We start from the raw sequence: 20,899 nt of genomic DNA on the forward strand, positions 1-20,899 counted from the left end.
TCTTAACAACTAAAATTTTGAGTCCCGATTGTGCCTTTTGAAATCACATGTCTTACCAGAATTGCCACTTTTTACGAGAAACTTGCCTCCCAACTCTCCTCTAACTATCCCACCACTATGCTCAGACTGTCGTGATTTCAGTTATTGACTTCCTTTTGTCACGTATCTTCATCACGTCATTAGTTCATATTTGCTTCCATAATTCCCCCCAAACATATTAGTATAGAAATCAATCATTTAAAATGAACAAACATATTAACATTGTTATATGTTATGATTAATTTCCTTGGATTGATTCGATACGCCATTTTGTGCAAATGTCAAGCAGTTATTAGAGAATACCCTAATGAAACAGGAACAAGTACTATATATGTATTACGTAACGTAGCGATTAACGCAGACGAAAATGAAACCTGCCAAATTCTTTCAATGTTCGTTCCATATCCCTGTCTTCGTTTACTAGTATTTGTTTGAGTTTGACCAAAATCATAAATCGATTGGTGAAGTAAAATTCGACTTAAATTGTAATTCTATAAGCCATAGCCGGGTGGTCTCGGTTTCTTTCTCTTTGAGTATATATATATATAAGTTCATACTATGACTGCCTTTATGATTATTATTATTAATTTCTTATATATTTGATTCGAAATAAATTTATTCTTTTCCAGTTTCCACTAACATAAATGAACAAAATAAAAAAAATTTCTGATGAGCGTCGGCGCCCAGGGACATCTGAATACGCCAAATAATGTAAATAATATTTAAATTATACAGAAATCAGACAGACAATCTCTCTCACGGAAACTCACCATAAAACTCACTGCAAAATACCAAAATGCCCAAATGCCCCCAGCACTTTTGCCTTTAAGGTGGTTGGCAGGCAGCCAGTTGCCAGGGGCTTTTTCCATTAATAATTTATCATAAAAGGGAAGCTATGCGAGTCTGACTGCCTCCTCCTCTCGCATTTACATTTCCACTTGAAGCAGTTCCAGGCCATCACATTCACATCCCCTGAATTTCACCTGACTTTCCTCTTTCTTTCTCTCTGCAAATACATTTAAACGGAGTGGCGTAGTAGTATTAATTATAATTGTAATCAATTTGCATATACATGTGTATATCTTTATTTATCTCTTGACATGCACCAGCGAAAATGGGAAATTTTTGCACATGTTTGGTACCCAAAACTCCTCCTGTGAAGGGAAAACAGAGCCAGAGACCTGCAAAGAGGTTGACGAACCCGGGTGGCCCTGCTACTGTGGCTAACACCAGCAACAGGTGGAGTAGGATCCGATCGGGTTCACGCAAGGAGAAAGAGAATTTTGATGATGCTTTGATCCAAGAGCAGGCTTTGGCTGCTGCTATCTTGTTTCGTCAGCACCAGCAACAGCAGAATGGATTGGGATTGCCCTTTGATCGCTCTGCTTCTTTGAGATATCCAAACGGTTCCAGCTCCAAAAAGACCCAGCTCCCCCGCAGCTCCAGTTCCCGTGCCCGCTCCCTCACTGACCCCCTTTTGCAGCCTCACCAGCTTCTTAACCTCAACCGGGTTTGTCTTTCATTTCTCCCTTTCTGGTTAATTGATTTTCATAAATGTGTGATTGATTTTTGGCCTTGTGTTTTGTTGCATATGCATATGTATTTGATTAGGTTGACCATGGTATGAGGAAGTTAAGTTTCATGTTTCGGATTTCGAGAGTATTCATTAATTTTTTTTTTTTTTTACTTTTTACTTCTTTAATACCTGCCTTATATTTTATTGCTTAGAGAGTGCTAAAAGACTAGTAATTTCTGATGTTTTGTTCTTTATTGACTTCTCTGTGGTTAAAGTGTTTGTTGCTAACAGAGAAAATTGGTCTTAGAATCTTTTGTTTCTGTTGCTGAATGCTTTCTTGTATGGAATTAATAGTAAGTAAATTGGCCAATTTTAGTATTTGAAATTTTGGTCCCATACTGCTTTTTATATGTTGTAGCTGATGAGATCGTGTAGCTCAGTTATTTTGCTGGTGGCTACTGATGCCAGAGGAACAATTTTGATAACAATGTGTTGGTCCTTGACTGCCTTATTAAGGGGCGGGCCGGTGGGGGAGGAAATAAAAGCATTTGTTCCTTAACCTCCTGATCTGTGATAGAAATTGAATAAAACCTTGCGAATTGATGGTTTGTGGAGACCTTACATATTGGCTCAAGAATCATAAATTGCCCACTTCATTATTTAGAGTTGCTTTTGTATGTAGCTGAATTCTGTTTGCTTCCTAACTGTTTTTGTCCTTGACAGGATGAGAAGCTCCCTGATCTAGAAACCAACCATTTTGTCCTTGTCCATGGAGGAGGCTTTGGTGCTTGGTGTTGGTATAAAACTATAGCACTTTTAGAAGAAGGTGGCTTCAAAGTTACTGCCATTGACTTGACTGGTGCAGGGATTCACTCATTTGATACGAATGGCATTACCAGCCTGTCGCAATATGTGAAGCCACTTACTGATTTTCTTGAAAAACTCCCTGATGCAGAGAAGGTTCCTTGTTTATATCTCTCTATTCTTCTCTTTCTTGTATATTTGCTTCTTTTTCAGCTTGTTTTGATTATGAATAATGGGGATATATTCTTCTAGAAGACTGGAGACCTAATTAAGCCTTTTAATCTCATTGTCATCCTTGCTGTTCTAAAATACTGGTATATAGATTGAATTTTACTGATATATTGGAAATTCTAATATGTGTTCTTATATTTTTATATCAAAAGGGTATCAAAAAGGATATAAAGGCACACTTGTAATTTTTTTAGTGTGGAAAATGAAGATTGGTGATCGTTACCTTAGCTTGAAATCACTTGCTTTTTCAACCATATTCCACTGGATTTCTATGTTAAACTACTGCCATTTAAATCTAAATTGTAAATTTCTTATTTTAAAAAAAAATCTAAATTGTAAATGAGCTAGCAAACATATTTTTCTATAGAATGTTAATTTCTTTCTTCCTTTGTTTCTGTTTCTGGAAATTATGCAGGTGATTTTGGTTGGACATGATTTTGGTGGAGCGTGTATATCATACGCTATGGAGTTATTTCCTTTTAAAATCTCTAAGGCTGTTTTTATTGCAGCAGCAATGTTGACTAACGGACAAAATCTTCTTGATATGTTCTCTCAGCAGGTTTTTCCTCCACTCCGTCATGTACAACTACATGGATGCTTGTATTGCTATAGTTTTACATGTTTCAATGTTTCTTATTCGTGAAATGCAATAACATGATGCCAAGATTTAGGAATCCTTTTCTAGATATGTACATGTTCATTTCATCTTTAATTTGTACTAACATTTTTCTCAACTCATGTCCTATGAACATGCTAGAGTATCTATTGTCCCCCTCTGGAATTATGTGTGTGTGTGTGTGTTTGCATTGTTTTAAACTTCAACAGTAAAAAAATTATAAGAAAAGGAAATCCCTAAATCATTTTTAACTTTTCACCACAATCAAACCTTTACGTTTTCAAAAAGTTGTATTTTATGATTTCTATAGTTCTTGAGACTAATGCTAAAATCCTTGCAGACAGGCTCAACTGATTTGATGCGACAGGCTCAGATATTTTTGTATGCAAATGGAAATAATAAGCCCCCAACTGCTATTGATCTTGACAAGTCATTGTTGAAAGAGTTGTTGTTCAACCAAAGTCCTGCAAAGGTATGTTTGAACTTGTAACATTAGAAGAAATTGCTAAAATCTCGCTCTGAAGTGCATATATATGATTATCTTACTCTCTCTCACTAGCAAAAAGATGGCTTTTACTCCAAAGAAATCATCAAGAGTTTTGCTATGTTGAAAAATGCGATTTGCTAGATGTTTTTTCATTTTTGGTTTGAGACGACTGATAAGAGTTGGAAACCAACACTTCAGTTTTTGTTTTTTTTTTTTTCTTTTTAACACACTATCAATCAAGGGTAAGTATGTGGATAGTTGGATCTCTAACTACTCTGAGTCATCTGGACAACCAGAAAGTATTATTAAAACTCACTTTAAATGACTCATGCAAACACGTAAATCTAGCTGTATACAAGACTCGGTTTGTGTAGTTATTCAGACAGTTGCATGGCTGGGGAATTTTGTATGTTGATTTCTAATGGATTTGGCTCATGAGAAGTAGGGCTTTTAGCTTGTGTATAATGCTGTTTGGTTGACATCAATGCAAAAGGTATCGCAATTGAAATAGTTTGTGATGCCATTGGCTGGTCATTTGTAGAATTTTAATGAATCATGAACATTCTTCTGTTGTCAGCCTTAGAAGCCATTCTTATATAAGTTTTTGAAGTACTCCTTTTGTTTGATCTATGTGCTCCCTTTCTCTTTACTTGCAATGTGTGTATTTGTAGCTGTTTGTGTTTCTTTGGGTTTTCTTTATTTCTTACTGTTGCTAATTCCTCTACTATACTTTGCATATATGGTCCAGGATATCGCATTAGCTTCTGTTTCAATGAGACACATCCCCTTTGCTCCAGTTTTGGAGAAGCTATCTCTATCTGACATGAAATATGGATCTGTGAGGCGATTCTATATAGAAACGCCAGAAGATAATGCAATTCCTATTGCACTTCAGCAGAGCATGATAAACTCGAGTCCCCCGGAAAAGGTATTCCGTCTGAAAGGTGCTGATCACTCTCCTTTTTTCTCAAAGCCTCAAGCGCTGCACAAGTTATTAGTAGAGATCTCAAAGCTCCCTTCAAGTTGAAAGAGTGCCGGCTAGATGGTTTTAGAACGTGATCCCTAAAGCTCCATTGACCACAGGATTGGCATGACCATGTACATCATTCTGGAGAAAAAATGTAGATTATTTTTTCCTTTTTATCAGTATATGAAATGTGTTTATATACCTTTTTGTCTGGTTACTTTCTTTCCCGGCAGGAGATGTTTCATGCTAGTGATAGTGAAATTTAAAGCATGTGAGGTATTACTTCCTAGAGCTAGGAATGTGTATGCAGTATGCCGTTGCTGTCTATTGTTTCACTACAACATATTTATTGCATCACACGAGACAATCACAAATAATTGTTAATTGAATGCAGTAATTCACGAGAAATTCTAGAATGCATCAGAAGTAGCATGTCAAGGAAATATCATTGATTGAGACATTAATTCACTGGCAGGATGTAAACTAGCTTGTTATTATTTTACAATTTATTTATTTCTTGTGACCGGCATTTTACTTTTTACAGCAGAAAAACAAGGGAATTCTATAATGCTTTTGTATTAGTAGGATTTATAAATATTACTCGCTAGTTAGTTCAAGATTAGGTTTTCGGCTCTACAAAAACTAAGACTTAATCTAGCTAAGCTCAAAACTAAACCCCCAGTTCAAAATGAATTTAATGTTATGCTTGGCTTTTGAGCTCCTTTGGTGTGTAGAAGCAAATTAAAGAATGTAGGTGTGGAGGTTCTTACAGTCGGACGTTTACATAAATCCTAACACAAGCATAAAGACTGTAAGCTTTATGCTTACAGTAGTGTTGTTGCTTTGCAAGTAGTTCAACATCTCCACCCCACTAACACAAGCATAACAGTTAATTTCCTCACTCTCTGCTCTCAAAAAGTCAAACAAAGGAGAAATCAAAATAGAAAAGCTAATGGCATTATCATCTATCACTACTTCACATTTAATTTCATAATGCATGCGTTATTATTATCTTTACCTTATTTTGTTGACTTGAAAGCTATAAAGACTGTAAGCAAACGGTTCATATCGTTTATTATTTTTACTATTATTATAATACTTTATTCTAATTCTAAAATAAACATTAATGGGAATACATTTATTTTAATTTTAATTCCTACAGTTTAGGTAAATAATTGATACTGATTTCAATTTTAATTCATTTTAATTTCAACCTATTCTAATTATTAATTAATAAATACACAATAATTATTCAATCTTTTTTATTACAGGGAAATTATCATTTGTATACCCTTAGTTTACTTCATTATTAAAAATACTACAACACTTTGAGGGTGTATCAATCGTCCACCTTAAGTTGACAAAATGTATCAGCTGACCACCAAACCGTTAGTTGCCGTTTAAATATGATGACGTTAGAAGTGTAATTTAGTCTTTTCATATGATACAAGTGATAATTTAAGGGTATATAAGTGATAAAAAGAGAATTCAAGGGTATACAAGTGATAATTTTCAAGGGTAAAATCGTCAATTCACTGTAACTCCGTTAACTTTCAGACGACAACTAACGGTTTGGTGGTCGGCTGATACATTTTGTCAATTAAGGGTGGACAATTGATACACCTTTAAAGTATTATAGTATTTTTAATAACAAAATAAATATAAGGTATATGAATGATAATTTTCCTTTATTATATATTTGTTCCTATAATTATGATCTGTATGGTATGTATGTAGAATATTTTTGACCCGGGCCTGGGCGGCTGGTGCAACAGATGGATGAAGGATGATCACAAACTTCCCCAACAAAACAACACGCGACATCAACTGCCGACCGCTAACTCCCAATCAAGCTCAGACATTGACTGCGTCAAATTTCAATCTCGAACAAACTACTTCCGCTTCCGCTTCCGCTTCCTTTTTTTTTTTTTTTTAATTAATTTTTATTAATTTCCCTTTCTCCTCCACGTATTCCTCCAATATACATTAACATTATTATGCCTTTATTTGCTTTGTCACAATAAGCACAATTTGTCATTTTCTTTTTAAAACCTTGCTCCAAATTTAATTAGGCTCATCAAAGAAAAGGTAAGCAACCCATTCAAGGAAATTTTACAACGTGCATTTTTCATTAATTTGGTTCAGATTAATTTCATGTCGAATGCTTATTTTCGCTAATTTGCCTGAGAGAATATTTTCTTGTTTTGTTTTATGCATACAGAAGAGTTTACAATAATAGATTAATTTTAATGAATTACCTTCTGCATTAATCATGTACGTAACCGTTGTGAATTTGTTCTTGTTGAGGAAGAAGCTTAGATGGATACATTTGAAACTTTATATATGTAGATATTTCTTGTATATAATTAATTAATTACGAGGGTAAATAAATATGTATATAGAAAACATTGTCACGGAGTAGTGGTTGCGATTATTGTTTTGATTCTTTTGCATTGCAATTAATTAGGTACAGTGATGCAGTTTTTAAATTTAAAAGAAAAGAAAAAAAAAGATCAGTTGTTATTTTTTTGAACAAGCGGTGTGTGTGTGTGTGTGTGTGTGTGAATATATATATATATAACAAATCAATAAGGTAGGCATGCATGCATGCATTAATTGTTGTCATCTTATTTTATCTGGCTAAATATATAATTAGATCATCGGCCATTTCAATTTGTTCATCCATGGAAGCAAAATCTTTGTGTGACTCGGCCGGCCTTCAGAATTGGCATTAATCCTGCAGGTTCATGCGTGTCTGAGCTAGAACCAATTAAAATCTAATTAACTAATTAGCTGCATGAATTTTCCAATGTCAGTATATGTGAAGGCATTCAATTGTTTCATTATATATGCATAATATATATATTAAATTATGTGCATGCGGTAGTGCAGTGGAGCGCAGAGCATATTTAATTAGAGGCATAGTATATATATAGGTAGCCAGAAATCAAAATAAGATCGAGAATGGGTCGACGTGGAGTGAGCACCGGTGGTGGACAGAGTTCTTTGGGATACCTATTTGGAGGTGGGAGTGGAGACACACAGACTAGTAGTACTAGCACATCTATCAGTGCTCAACAGAGCCAAAAATTGCAAGCTTCTGCCCCTAATATTGTTTCTTCTTCTCCTTCTGATTATCATCATCAGAAGCCCGCATCCACAGCCACAGTTGATAAGCTGCAGATTCCAGCAGGCATTCCAGGAAATCGTACAAACAACTACTATCGGGCAGATGGCCAGAACTGTGGCAACTTTATCACGGTGCGTACGCAGTAAACATTATCCTTCATAGCTAATTATCTTTCAAAATCTCTGCCATAATGCAAAAATTCATATTCAATACACATGTATAACATACCCACCCGTCATATTAATTACTCTCTCCCTGCAGAAATACCTACGTCAAATGATCATGTGTCCTTTGCATTATTTATTTATCATACTTTATTCATTCTCTGTACTTATGTCGATGCAGAATCGGCCGTCAACCAAAGTTCATGCTGCCCCAGGCGGTGGATCTTCCCTGGGATACCTCTTTGGTGGAAGTGGCAACTGATGATCCGTATATATAATAAATTAATAATATATTTGCATATATTATAAGAACCATTCGCCATGGATTTCATTTCATTAATTAGTAAATGCAACAATACGTTCTCTTATTGTAAACTTATTCAAAGAATAATTAATAATGCTACTACTACATACATATGTTAGGATCATTGCTAATTTCTTCTAAGAGCCAGTTTGGGAATGCTGTAACTTTTAAAATAATTGTTGTTAGCTATGCTATAAAAATAATCAGCTGTGAAGAAAATCAATTAAGTATTTGGTAAATTTTATTTTCAAAATTACTGTGAGCTTTGAAAGCAGTTATGGACGTTTGGTAAATTTTATTGTTAAACTGCTGAGAGAAAAAAAATGACTAAAATATACATAATGTAAGATAAATTTTACTTATACATATAAAATCATGTACGTATAAAACTTTTAATTGTGTATTATAATAATTTTTACTAAAAATAAAATTTATAATATATTGATTTATTTTTTATTTTTTTATCTTAAAACAATTGATAATTAAATTTATAATATAGTGAAACAAATTTAATAATAATTCAACCAACAAATTGATATTAATAATTTTATATTGATGAATTATAATAAAAATTATTAAAACATTGATTTTGTTTCCAATTTGAATAAGGATAATTTTGGGTTTAGGTAATAATTTTAAGGATATTTATGGAATTGTATTAAAGGATAAAATTGATTCTCAAAATCAAAATCTAAAAGTTACTCCTTCCTTGCTTTTCAAAATCAACTGTAGGAATTGCTGATTTTGACAAAAGTGATTTTGATTTTTTTTTTTCAAACACTAAAATTAGCTTTTAAATTTTCAAAATCACTTTTAAACCTCCCAAAAGAAATCTCAAACGGGCCCTAAGCAATTAGATCTTTTGCAGTGATAACTAAGCCACCAATGTAGCGTTTACTTTTTAGATTAGAGCGGAAATCTTGAGTAGTTAGAATGCTAAGATTAGGAGTATGGAGTGAGATTAAGAGTAGATTGTTTACTTACACTAAAATGGGAGTATGTAATAGAAATCATAATCCCGTTTATGTAATTATTTTGTCTTGAATTGGGAGTGAATTGATTCAAATTACAATTTTATCCTTATTTAAAGAATCGTAGTTTTTAATTACAAAGTAAAAAAATATAATTGTAAAATAAACTATTTATTTATTATTAATTTTAATTATATAAGTTAATAATAATTATTAATATTCTTAATTACGTAAATCAAATTTTTTATTAATTTTAATTTTAATTATGTAAATTAAAAATGATTGATAAGAGCAATATAAATGAAACATTATTATAGTATAGTACAAAATTAATATTTTTTTATAATAAACTATTTATTGTTACTAATTATTAATATTAAATAAGTAATATTATTAATTCTCTATGAATTTAATACTACTATTTTTAAGTAATTTTAACTCATAATTAGTGTAAATTATTATTTTCTACAAAATATAATAATATTATACTTAAATAATTTTAATATTATTATTTTTAAATAAATGTATTATTATTTTATTTAATAATATAATAATTATTATTTAATAAAAGAAAGATAAAAAAGGTAGAGGAGAGTGATGGTTCCCACTCTCACTCCTCTTATGGGAGTGGGAATCCCGCTCCTCATTCAAAAAATGAGTGACACACACGGAGTAGGATTTCCACTCCCCTTATTAAATATGCAAGTAAACAATAAATGCAAAAAAATTACCTTTCCTTTTTAAATCCACAAAAACAATCAAACATTTATATTTAAATAGAAAAAGTAAAATTTTGTGACTTTTATTTGAATTGGGAAAAACTCTGAATGAGAAATAAATATTATATTCTAAAAATACTCTATAAAACCTAATCACTTTTTGTTTTGATTTATAAGAACATAAATATTAAATAATCATGTTTAAGATGCTTTTTTTATTTATAAAAATAAATAAGATGTCACTTATACTTGAATATTTTTAAAAAAATAAACATGTCATTCAGATATTTTTATTTAGATCCATTCAAGCTTTAGAAAATTTTAGACCGATTCAAATTTTTGAAAAAAAATGCTACATTAATATTTAAGATTATTATTGTTTATATATATCTCCAAAAAAAACTTATGACTTTTTATTTATTAAAAATAGGAAAATTATTTTGCAACTACCTTAAGAATATTAAAAGTACAAGTAATTATTATGAGTTTTTAATAAAATTTCAAAACCACCTCACAGTTTTTTATTTTATATCAACCAATCCTTTTTTTTTGTTAACCACATGAACTGTGATTAAAAAATCTAATCTAAGAGATTATTTTAAACCTAAATTCGTTGAAGAAGATAAAATAATATTTTTCAAGGTTTACGGGTAAAATAATCTTTTATCTCAACTTATTTGATGGTAGTTAATGTAGTTAATAGAAAAACGGATAATTGATATAAAACTAACATTTAAAGTAGTTCTGAGTTATTATTAGAAACTGATAGTGACTACTTGCTTGATATATTTGAGATGATTAGAGAGAAACAATTTCTCTTAATATTCTTAGCCCCGGTAAAGTTATAGCTTAAAAATTCAGGATTGTTCGAACTGAGAAACAATTTCTCTTAAAAATATTCTCAGCCCTATTAACTTATACTCAAATATATATTTTTTGAAAGTTATACTAAAAAATTATAACTTAAAAATTAAGGTTTGTATTAACGATCATAATATTCCGAACAAGTAAGTCTCAAAGCGCTCTCGTATACTTAGAGAATCCCGCACGTCTTAAGATGTATTGACGTAAGAATAAAAGAAAAAGATAAAAAGGAGAAATTTATAGACAGTATATTAGGTGTATATAACGTTGGATAAAACGACACCGACACGAAACTCATTCGCCTCCTTGAACTGGGCAAAAAAAAAAAAGGCAATTAGGGTTTTTCAGTGATACTTATTTAAGCTGTTAATATCTCTGCTCGGCTGCCAGCAGCAGAAACGCCGTCGATCCAAATTCGACGTTCAGAAAGCAGCAACAAAAAACTCGCAATGACAACAGTTGTTCCCACCTCCGAAGAAGATCCCGCTCTTGCTGTCGTCCGCTTCACATCCGAGCTCGCCTGGGCCGATGCCGGTCCTGAGGTACACTTTAATCCTTACATTCCCACGTCCTCAATCTTTTACACATCTTCCTCTAGTTTTCTAATTCTTCCTTTTAGCAGAATAGCTTAAAGAATAGTTTTTTCCCCTTTTTTGAGGGGTTGGTAATTGGTGGCTGTGTATGTTTTACTGCTTATTAGAGATCTGGGAACTTGAAATTGGAGATGTTATATTGAATCTGTAACTGGGTATTGGACACTGCGTCGGTTGTTTGACTTGATTGAGTTTCTTTTTTTTTTTGGGTTTATGCAATGATTGTTTTAAGTTTCCCTTTCTAATGTTCTGTCATGACATGGTACGTGAACGAGTAGAGCAATTTTGTCATTAACATAAAACTTTCATCGGTTTGAAACAAAACTGTGGACAGAGACAGAGTTTTGGAGAAATTTGAGCTTGTAGAACCAGCTGTGTGGTTAAATTTTGGGTTTATTTTCAGATAATGTGCATGTTGGTGAATTGATATAAGACACTAATCTTTCATTATAAACAGGAATAAGGATAGTCTGATATTTGTGCAGAATTTTCTGCGTGGTTTAATTTGGATTTTGTTGAGCGTGTGTCCTGTGTTTGTGGTATCTCAGGCTGCAGAAGAACAAGTTAATAGGCTTTGTTTGGAAGCACAAGAAAGCATGGTCATGGGGAGATGGATGGATTTGGCTTCTCTGATGCTCACTTCGGCAGACTTGATGTTCTCAAAAGTGTCTGATAAAGGTACTGTTTTGTTTTTCTGTGTTAAATACATCCCTTGCAATTGTGAGTCTATATAGAGCTGGTGTTGCCAGGATGTTGTGTCTTCCTAAACTACATTTATCTAATACTTAACTGTTGTTTACGGCCTATTATCTTTGGTAAACAAACTTTGTGTTATATGGATGTGCAGTAGCTTGTGGTTTTTTATGCTATTATAATCCCGTTGTTAATTCTTCATACGATTTGCAGGGTAGTTTAAATTGAATCGTCCTATTTATATCTGGTTGGGTTCATTAGCTATCATTTGTAGTCATAGAAACCTTTCATTGTTAAAATCTATCTTGATATAATATAGTGATGTCACAAGTAGAAATGGCCAATTTGGACTTCGTATGATTCCCTTCTCAGTTGTGAAACCTATTATTCTTATTTCTTTTTATAAGTCTGTGCCGTTGTCTTATTTTATGTAAATACATATTTCCTGTTGCTTTCTCCCAGATCTTGAGTGTATCTTCACCGTTATCTGCAATCTTGTCACAAAGCCTGAAAGCCTTGATGAAGTGCATGAGATGACAAAACTTATATCTGGGAAAATCATTCAACAGCCAAATGACAAGCCTGCAATGCGCTTGAAGATGTAATGTGGTGTGATAATTGCAATTTGAACTTGTAAAACTTTGAAAGCTTTCTTTAATGTTTTTCCATTTCTTTTCAACAGCTTGTTCAATCTCTATAATTTGCTAGAGAATCCCTACAGCCGGTTCTTTGTATACATGAAAGCCCTTAATTTGGCAGTTAATGGAAAAGTGACTGAACATATAATACCTTCTTTCAAAAAGATAGATAGCTTCTTGAAGGAGTGGAATATTGATATCAAGGATAAAAGAGCACTTTTTCTTGGCATTGCTAATGTTCTCAAAGAAAGTAGAAGGTATAAACAGAGTGGTTAATCTCTTTTTAAATTGAACTTGCTTTTGTCTTTATGTGTTTATTTGGTTATATTGTTGAGTTTTGAATTATAATTCTGGCACGAATTCTTTTGTTATTTCAGCTCATCCAAGGATTCTTTCAAATTCCTGACTAAGTATTTGGCAACTTTCTCTGGTGAAGATGCTCATACCATGGATGAAGCCAAGGAGGAAGCTGCGCGCACGATTATTGAATTTGTGAAGTCACCTGACATGTTTCAGGTATCTAAAGATCTAAGTGAATTCAATGATATCTACTGACTTTAATGTAGTTGGAATCCAATTCGTTCTTCTATTTCTTTGTGTTCTGGATAATGGATATTCCCTTTTTTTTGGTTGTTATTCTTTGAATTTCTCTATTTTCTATTATTGTATATATTTTTTAAAATGTAGTTACATATGCAATGTTGTCAATTTTTGCTTGCTATGTTTAGCTCAGAAAATTCCTTGCTCTTAACATTAATTTGTTTTTTGTTCTTGCAGTGTGATCTATTAGATATGCCTGCTATAGGTCAATTGGAAAAGGACACTAAATATGCGTTGGTATATCAGCTTCTGAAGATCTTCCTAACTCAGAGGCTGGATGGATACTTGGAATTTCAAGCAGGGAATTCTGCTTTACTGAAAAGCTATGGTAATGCTTTCTTGAACTGTGTCCTTTCCCTTTTATCGGCTGTTTCATTGGCTAATCTGTCTTCAGATTTCAATAATCTTTAATTCTTTTTCTTGCAATGGTGTAGCCCTAGTTCATGAAGACTGCATAGCGAAGATGAGGTTGATGTCATTGGTGGATCTTGGCTCTAATGAATCTGGCCAAATTCCGTATGCCCTAATCAAGGATACACTTCAGGTATACTTTCTCCCTTTCTTCTTCTGGATCTATGGTATGGTTTATTTGTTGTTAATGTTCTACAAGTTCCTTAGCAGATCAATAATGATGAGGTGGAAAAATGGGTTGTTAAGGCAAGAACTGCTAAGTTAATGGACTGCAAAATGGACCAGATGAACCAAGTTGTAATTGTGAGGTAAACTGAGCTGTTATTTGTCCCCTCCTCTCTCTCTCTCTCTCTCTCTCTCTCTTGCGCGCGTATATATATGATATACTCATCAAATACTGCAGAGCTCCCCCGCCTCCCCTCATCCTTTTGTTTTCTCTGAATAAGTTGTTATTGCAGTACTTGCTGCATGAATTAGGATAATGACTATTGTTGTTTTGATATGCAGATGTTGCACTGAGCGCCTATTTGGGCAACATCAGTGGCAAACTCTTAGAACAAAGCTCTCAACTTGGAGGGTAAGAATTCCTTCCATCCCATTATCAGTGCGGCAATTTTTGCCACTATTATGTATATATATGTAAACTAGTATGTTGTGTTTTCGCATTTTCTTAATTAAGTTTTTGAACTTGTTGCCAGGCTAATGTTGCAAATGTAATCAGCACCATTCAAGCTACTAACAAGATAACTGAAGATGGCTCACACCCACAGGCAGTGCAGGGGTTAATGATTCGCTAGCTAGATGAGTTGTTTTTTTAAAAAAATTATTTTGTCACCACATTGTCTGAAAGGAGGCCCGGTCCTCTGTTTTATCTTTAGGCTAGAAGAGATGGTGAAGGCCAGACATTTGTAATATGGTGAGGTTTGCGGGGGGAGGGGCTGATGCCGAAGAAGAATCATACTCGTGATTTAAAAAAAGAAAAATTGAAATTTTGACAGCAGAATTGTTATATCATAAATTTATACTGCCGTGGATGCATTTCTTGTGATAAGCATTAGGTCTTTCATATTCTCAATAAACAGCAGGGGAGAGATTATATATATGCCCAAGCGTACATATATCGTATTGCAGCAAACAAACAATTTAGTTGTGAGTTAATATGATAATTGAATGGAAAATGACATTCTCACAACATTAAGCACAACACATAGCACCGAACGGTGCGTTTAAAAGGTCACAGTAAATCGACAATTGCAACACACACGCTCTCAACTGCAGCACACCCTCTCTCCCTCACGTTCTTCCTCACAACACACGGCTCTCTCTCTTCCCCCTCCAAATCCAACAGCCGTGGGTTACTCTCGCTCTCCCCCCTCCAAATCCAAGATCTACGGATGCATAATAGAGTAAATAGCAATCCCCATCCACTCTACTAGTAACAGAAAATGACAGCAAGGAAACCATCAATTCTCTACACATATAGATGCCAAAAACAAGCAGTGAATTGCATCAGATATTATTAGTGAAGAATGATTACCAACGGTAAACTCAGCTCCTTCAGTTACTAGTGTATACCAATAGAGCAATAGGTTGTGTTTGGGGATGTTAGATGTCGAAATAATTGAGGCAAAATTCTTTTATGCGATTGTTGGCTTGTGTCGACTTTTGAAAGGAAACTTCTTTTTGGGCTGTCAATGTTACTTAATTGTTAGTTTATTTCTTAGGTTTTGTTGTTTGGGATATTATGTATTGGATTTCATTTCCCTTCGCCTCTGGTATGGCCCCTAATAGAACTTGATGTAATCCTTTTTGGGATATGTTTTTCTGAACTAGAGATGACATCATTAGCATCTAGTCTTTCTCTTTGAGACAGCCGAGAGAGTGAGGGAGCCGACAGTGAGAATGGCAAGGAAGAACGAAGCGTAGTGAGATTAGTGGATTGGCGAGGAAGAGCGTGAGGGAGAGAATGAGAGAGCATGTGTTGCAATTGAGAATTTACTGTGACTTTTTTATACTTGCCTCAAAACTCACCGCTTTGTGCTAACTGTTGTACTCAATGTTGTAAGAATATCGGAACTGTGAATGAATGAATGAATGGTAGGAAAGTAACCACGTGATGATGTGTTGAGTGAAATCAATAAATAAGGGACTTGTGCTGTATGTTTGTATCATGTATGTCTGATGTATTGCTTTTTTGTGTCGTGTTGTATCTTATAGATGATACTAGTCACGGCAAACCACGACCAAGTCATTTAAATCTTGTGATGCATATGATCACATTAGTCGTCACGACCAAGTCATTTAAATCTTGTGATGCATATGATCACATTAGTCGTCATTTTAGTCGTGATCGTAGTCGTAGTCGTAGGTAGACGTGATAGTGCAATCATTCAACAACATAAACTAATATTTTTACATATTTAGCTATGAGTGGAGGTGAAGTGGCCTATCACATAAATATCTTCATTTCTGCCGCTGCACCTTGAAATACACCGACACACGCGCATATTTAAGAGAGAGAGAGGGGGCTCAGAGCCAGAGGTGTTATTATTGTTATTGAGTGAGAAAAGTGATGAGAAACAAAGTGAAAAAAATGGGAGTGAGCAGGAGCAGCCTCAGGTTCAGGATTGAACCATGTCAATTATCCCTGCTAGTGTCGATACTATTCTTCTTCTTCAGCACAACTAGTGCTACTAGAGCTGCTGCTGCTGCTGCTTCTTCTAGTTCAACCAGTACTTCTTCCGGCTGCATTAATAACAATAATAATAATAATAATGGGTCCATGATCCAAGAGCAGCAGCAGGGTAATTATTGTATGGAGGAAAATAACAACTACAACTTGGAGTTGTTATCAATAATGCCAGTGGACAGAAGCAGCAGCCGAATACTTGGTAACCCAGCAGATCCCGCCACTGGGACTACTGGGAACCGGGATAGACCAGCTTACGAATGCGGGCGAACCATCCCTTATACGGATCCGAGCTGCCTCCCCCGTCAAAACTCCAACAAGCATATTCCTGAGCATTGCGGCGCCCGCGATTTTTACCCCTGTGGCTGACTGATCTATGTGCATTGTCTACTTGTACTTGCTGGACAGATCAAGATTATTACTTTTACTATTGATTGATTCAGCTTCAGCGCTTCATATCATTTCTGTTCGTAGTAGTTAAATTCTTACTGTACTGCTCCTACCCCTTGCTTGCTTCCCCTTGCTATTATTTCATTTGAACTCTCTTTATTCATTTGATTTTTCTTTTCCTCTTCAATTACGTTTCTATGTGCATTTCCATCACCACTACTGCCGCGCTGCGCCTGCACACACCTAATTCTTTTTTTTTTTAAATTTTTTTTAAATTTGTTAATATATCATATCCCTCCTTTTGGTTTTGAGGGAGTTCTTAATTAATTTATTTATTATTTCTAAACTGAAGAAATACAAGGAGGAAATGCTGATGCATGTAATGCAAATTAATTTTCAATAATCTCAAAGAGATATTGTCCGTCGATCATATATATCAAATCATGACATAATTCTATTGCAACTATATATTTTGCATGTTTAAGCAGTGCACGTTATTTTAGAGATTTACTAACCCAGATATATGTACTATTAAGACTAAAGTCAACCCCATTAACAATTTTTGAAACATATTATAAAATATGCGTCAAGTTGAGCGGAAGGATACAAACAATCGTTATATCCTGATTGAACAATTAAATAAATGAAACCACCAGACCAGCTCTATTCTTTCTGCTAACACTTAGTGATTGTTTAGTTATACGTTTGTTGAATTAAGTTTCATTTTTATTATGATAAATCCCACTTTATAATTATGCGCTTAATTAAGAAATATATATGGCTCGGCGCTATACCAAAAATAAATAATGCTTTATTACTACTGCAAAAGAATAATATATTTAGTTAAGATTGGTCTCGATTGAATGGTTGGTGAATGATGCCAAATTAAATTTGCACGAATAATCCAAAAACACGTGAGACCTGCTCAATGATATTATTGTATATCTCCCAAATAAATTTTTTTCAACCACATTCTCTCTTGATCTAAAATTCACGTGTTGATAGATGATTAATAAAAATAATAATAATTTAATTGTTTATATATTATTATTATTATTATATGAAACTATTTTTCATACATTATTATTATATGACAAATGACGTAAAATTTTTAAAAGTTCAAAAGATCTCATATTAAGAGAGGAATCTCATCTGAAATAAGGAATTAGTGAATTGATCCAATTAAAAAGGTTGAATTGTGACAGTTTATATACATTGCATGGATTAATTGGGCCTTTAATTAATTTTACACACACACACACACACACACATATATATATATATATATATATATATATCATTCTCTAGTGATGATATATTCACTTTGTTAAAGTGAGGATGCCAGTAAAAAATTAGAAAAATACAGATTTCAATACACTAGTAGATAAAAAAAATATTTAGATGTTTTAAAATATGTGTTTGTTTTTTGATATTTTAGTGACATACTTATTTTAACAAACTGAGAATATCTTTATTAGAGAATGACATAATAATAATAATAATAATAATAATAATTATTATTATTATTATTATTATTTTTTAATGAGGGTATCCTCACTTTATTAAAGTGAAGGTATCAATAAAAAAATAAAAAATAGATTTCAATAACTAATAAACAAGAAAATATAATTTTAAATCTATTAAAATTTATATTTTTTATATTTTACTGATATTTTTATTTAATAAAATGAAAATATTTTCCCTCTCTCTATGTGTGTTAATATATATATATATATATATATTAAGACGTTGTAATTAAACGAGGAACTAGTGGTTTGTCAAGGCATCAAACCAGGAGAAGACACAGATCCTACAATCACAGAAGACAAAGCAAATCAACTTGTGATGAGCGTGGAGTTAAAAGAGGAAAAAGGTGATAATGACTTTTATTTTATTTTATTTTTTTTTAATGAGTGACAAGGAGTAATTCTATTTTAAGTAGATGGGAAACTAGTGGTTTGAACAGGGCATCAAAGGACCCAACAGTCGCAAATGACAAAAATAAATCAACTCGTGATCAGTGAGAAAATTTTATGCAGGACGGTTCATTTGTATTTAATCTTAAAATGGGACCGAACTATCAAATTTAATATTTAAAAAATATGAAATTTAATATATAAAAATTTAATAAGTCTCATAATAAGATCCATTCTTATGTGATTTGGGAATGGACTGTTCCATGAATTTCTCTGGAGAAGAGCGTGGAATTTATTTTTATTTTTTAAAAGGTGACTAGTTCTAGTCACTCCACCTTGCTAATATAGCAAATCCACAAGTAATTAATTAATTAAGTTGCATGATCTCAAGTTTTTCAAGCCATATTTGTCATGGTCTCTCGTATTGAATAAGAAAAGCTAATTATCAATCGTAAGAAAATGACAAGATATGGATTATATATATCTGTAGTTTTACAATGAGGAAATATTTTGCTCTCTCTCTCTATATATAAAAGTTTCAAATCAAGGATTTTTTATCATATTAAAATTAGGAATAAATTAAAAGATTAAAAATTACAAATTTTAATATACTTTAAGATAGAACAGACTGCATTAATGTTTATATTTTTTTATCTTTTAGTTTCTCTCTAACTTTAATAAAGTTCGGTATCTCTAATTTGAATAATTCTAATATATGAGGAATAAACTAAAAAAAAAAAAGAATTTCAATGTATTATAGTAAAATATATTGCATTGAAGTGTTTGTTTTTCCTTATTATCTTGTTTCTTACCTAATAAAGATTGGTATTATTGGATGCATAAATTCACGATCAAGGAGTTGAAAGTTCTTCGATACACTATAACTTTACAACCGGAGGCAACACTCACGTTGCTTGAGTTATCACACTCGGTGTCGTCACACTAGGCAATTTAGTTTATGATTTTACCTAAGACAAGTACACTGGTAGTAGAGTTTCATAATTATGATATGCACTCTTATAAGATACATTTCAATTGTAATTATAAAAATTCTAAACTTATTCTATCTAATAAGCTTTAATGTAGTTGAGTTGCATTATTGTTAGAACAATAAATTCTTTAGTGAAAACCATCATCTATGATCTAGAAACATTCATGTTGTATCACCAAGAATCAATAACAAAATATATAGAAGCGTACCTGAATCCATAATACTTAATTGCTCTCTACAATAGTGTAGCTAACCTTTCAGATAAACACATTCTCCTAGAGAATTCTTTAATTTTCTCTATGCTCTTTTTCTGATGATAGGATGTCAGAAAGAATAGAAAAATTTGTATGACTTGGAGACCACGACCACTTATATAGACAACTTTTCCTATTGTTTTTAGGTATTCATATTTGAGGCTATTATAAAAATAAAAATTACCCTTAAGTCTCTATACATTAAAGGCTCAGACCCTATCAGATAAATTAAACCCCATATTACCGAAAACCTTAATAGATTAGTTTTGATTGGGCTTAACCTGTATAAAAATTTGCAACACATAATTATTCACATATAAACCCAACTTTGGATTAAGGATCCAACAATGATAGATTAAAAATCGAACAACTGTAACTTGTACATACATAATTTCTCCATTCACAAAGAACTGGCTTTATTTGAGTTAAGTCATCAAAAGTTTCCATCCCTAGTGCTTTGTATTGTCACATGATGATTACTTTGCGCAATAATCCGTGCGACATTTAGATAACTTATAGCACAAAAGTTGCTAAGTAAACATATCAAACTTCTTAAGCTAGCTAACTAAAGATGCTTATGAGAAAGTTAGAGAGAAGATAGAGCAATGTAGCCAAAGAGTATTTCATAACTCGAAAGAGAGAATATAAGAGAGTGTTACAAGTATGCTTGAGTTGCTTGTGCTTGGTGTGTGGTGTGTTAAAATAGGGAGGCTTCCTTAGTTTAGAGCCTTCCATACCACTTGCGCAGCTTGCTTAACAATCCACTAAGTTCTAGAGATTATACAAGTGTAGAAGGAAAAATGTATCTAAAGAATACATCAATACACAAGTGTTGATGTATCTAGATAGCAGAAGAAAAAAAATAAAATCATTTAATTAAATTTTTGGGAAGAGAAGTCTAATAGTTCTAAA

General features: G+C 32.9%; 3 protein-coding genes across 3 annotated transcripts; all 3 read left to right on the forward strand.

Moving 5' to 3' along the window:
- The first annotated feature begins 810 nt into the window (after nucleotides 1–810).
- Nucleotides 811–5,077, forward strand: LOC18038284 (putative methylesterase 11, chloroplastic). The gene is made up of 5 exons (XM_006431254.2): nucleotides 811–1,549; nucleotides 2,279–2,515; nucleotides 3,006–3,149; nucleotides 3,547–3,678; nucleotides 4,442–5,077. Exons 1-5 carry the CDS (start codon nucleotides 1,154–1,156, stop codon nucleotides 4,718–4,720), a joined length of 1,188 nt encoding a protein of 395 aa, XP_006431317.1. The 5' UTR covers nucleotides 811–1,153; the 3' UTR covers nucleotides 4,721–5,077.
- Nucleotides 5,078–7,587: 2,510 nt separating this feature from the next.
- Nucleotides 7,588–8,216, forward strand: LOC112097188 (protein SPIRAL1-like 3). The gene is made up of 2 exons (XM_024181587.1): nucleotides 7,588–7,921; nucleotides 8,136–8,216. Exons 1-2 carry the CDS (start codon nucleotides 7,625–7,627, stop codon nucleotides 8,214–8,216), a joined length of 378 nt encoding a protein of 125 aa, XP_024037355.1. The 5' UTR covers nucleotides 7,588–7,624.
- A 2,848-nt stretch (nucleotides 8,217–11,064) lies between these two features.
- LOC18038285 (eukaryotic translation initiation factor 3 subunit M) lies at nucleotides 11,065–14,798 on the forward strand. The gene is made up of 10 exons (XM_006431255.2): nucleotides 11,065–11,354; nucleotides 11,954–12,083; nucleotides 12,561–12,699; nucleotides 12,781–12,993; nucleotides 13,114–13,252; nucleotides 13,514–13,664; nucleotides 13,771–13,880; nucleotides 13,958–14,055; nucleotides 14,255–14,324; nucleotides 14,446–14,798. The coding sequence occupies exons 1-10, from the start codon at nucleotides 11,262–11,264 to the stop codon at nucleotides 14,542–14,544; spliced, it is 1,242 nt and encodes a 413-aa protein (XP_006431318.1). The 5' UTR covers nucleotides 11,065–11,261; the 3' UTR covers nucleotides 14,545–14,798.
- Nucleotides 14,799–20,899: the final 6,101 nt, after the last annotated feature.

The sequence above is a fragment of the Citrus clementina genome, unplaced genomic scaffold (genome assembly GCF_000493195.1).
Source record: "Citrus clementina cultivar Clemenules unplaced genomic scaffold, Citrus_clementina_v1.0 scaffold_6, whole genome shotgun sequence".
Lineage (NCBI taxonomy): Eukaryota > Viridiplantae > Streptophyta > Magnoliopsida > Sapindales > Rutaceae > Citrus > Citrus x clementina.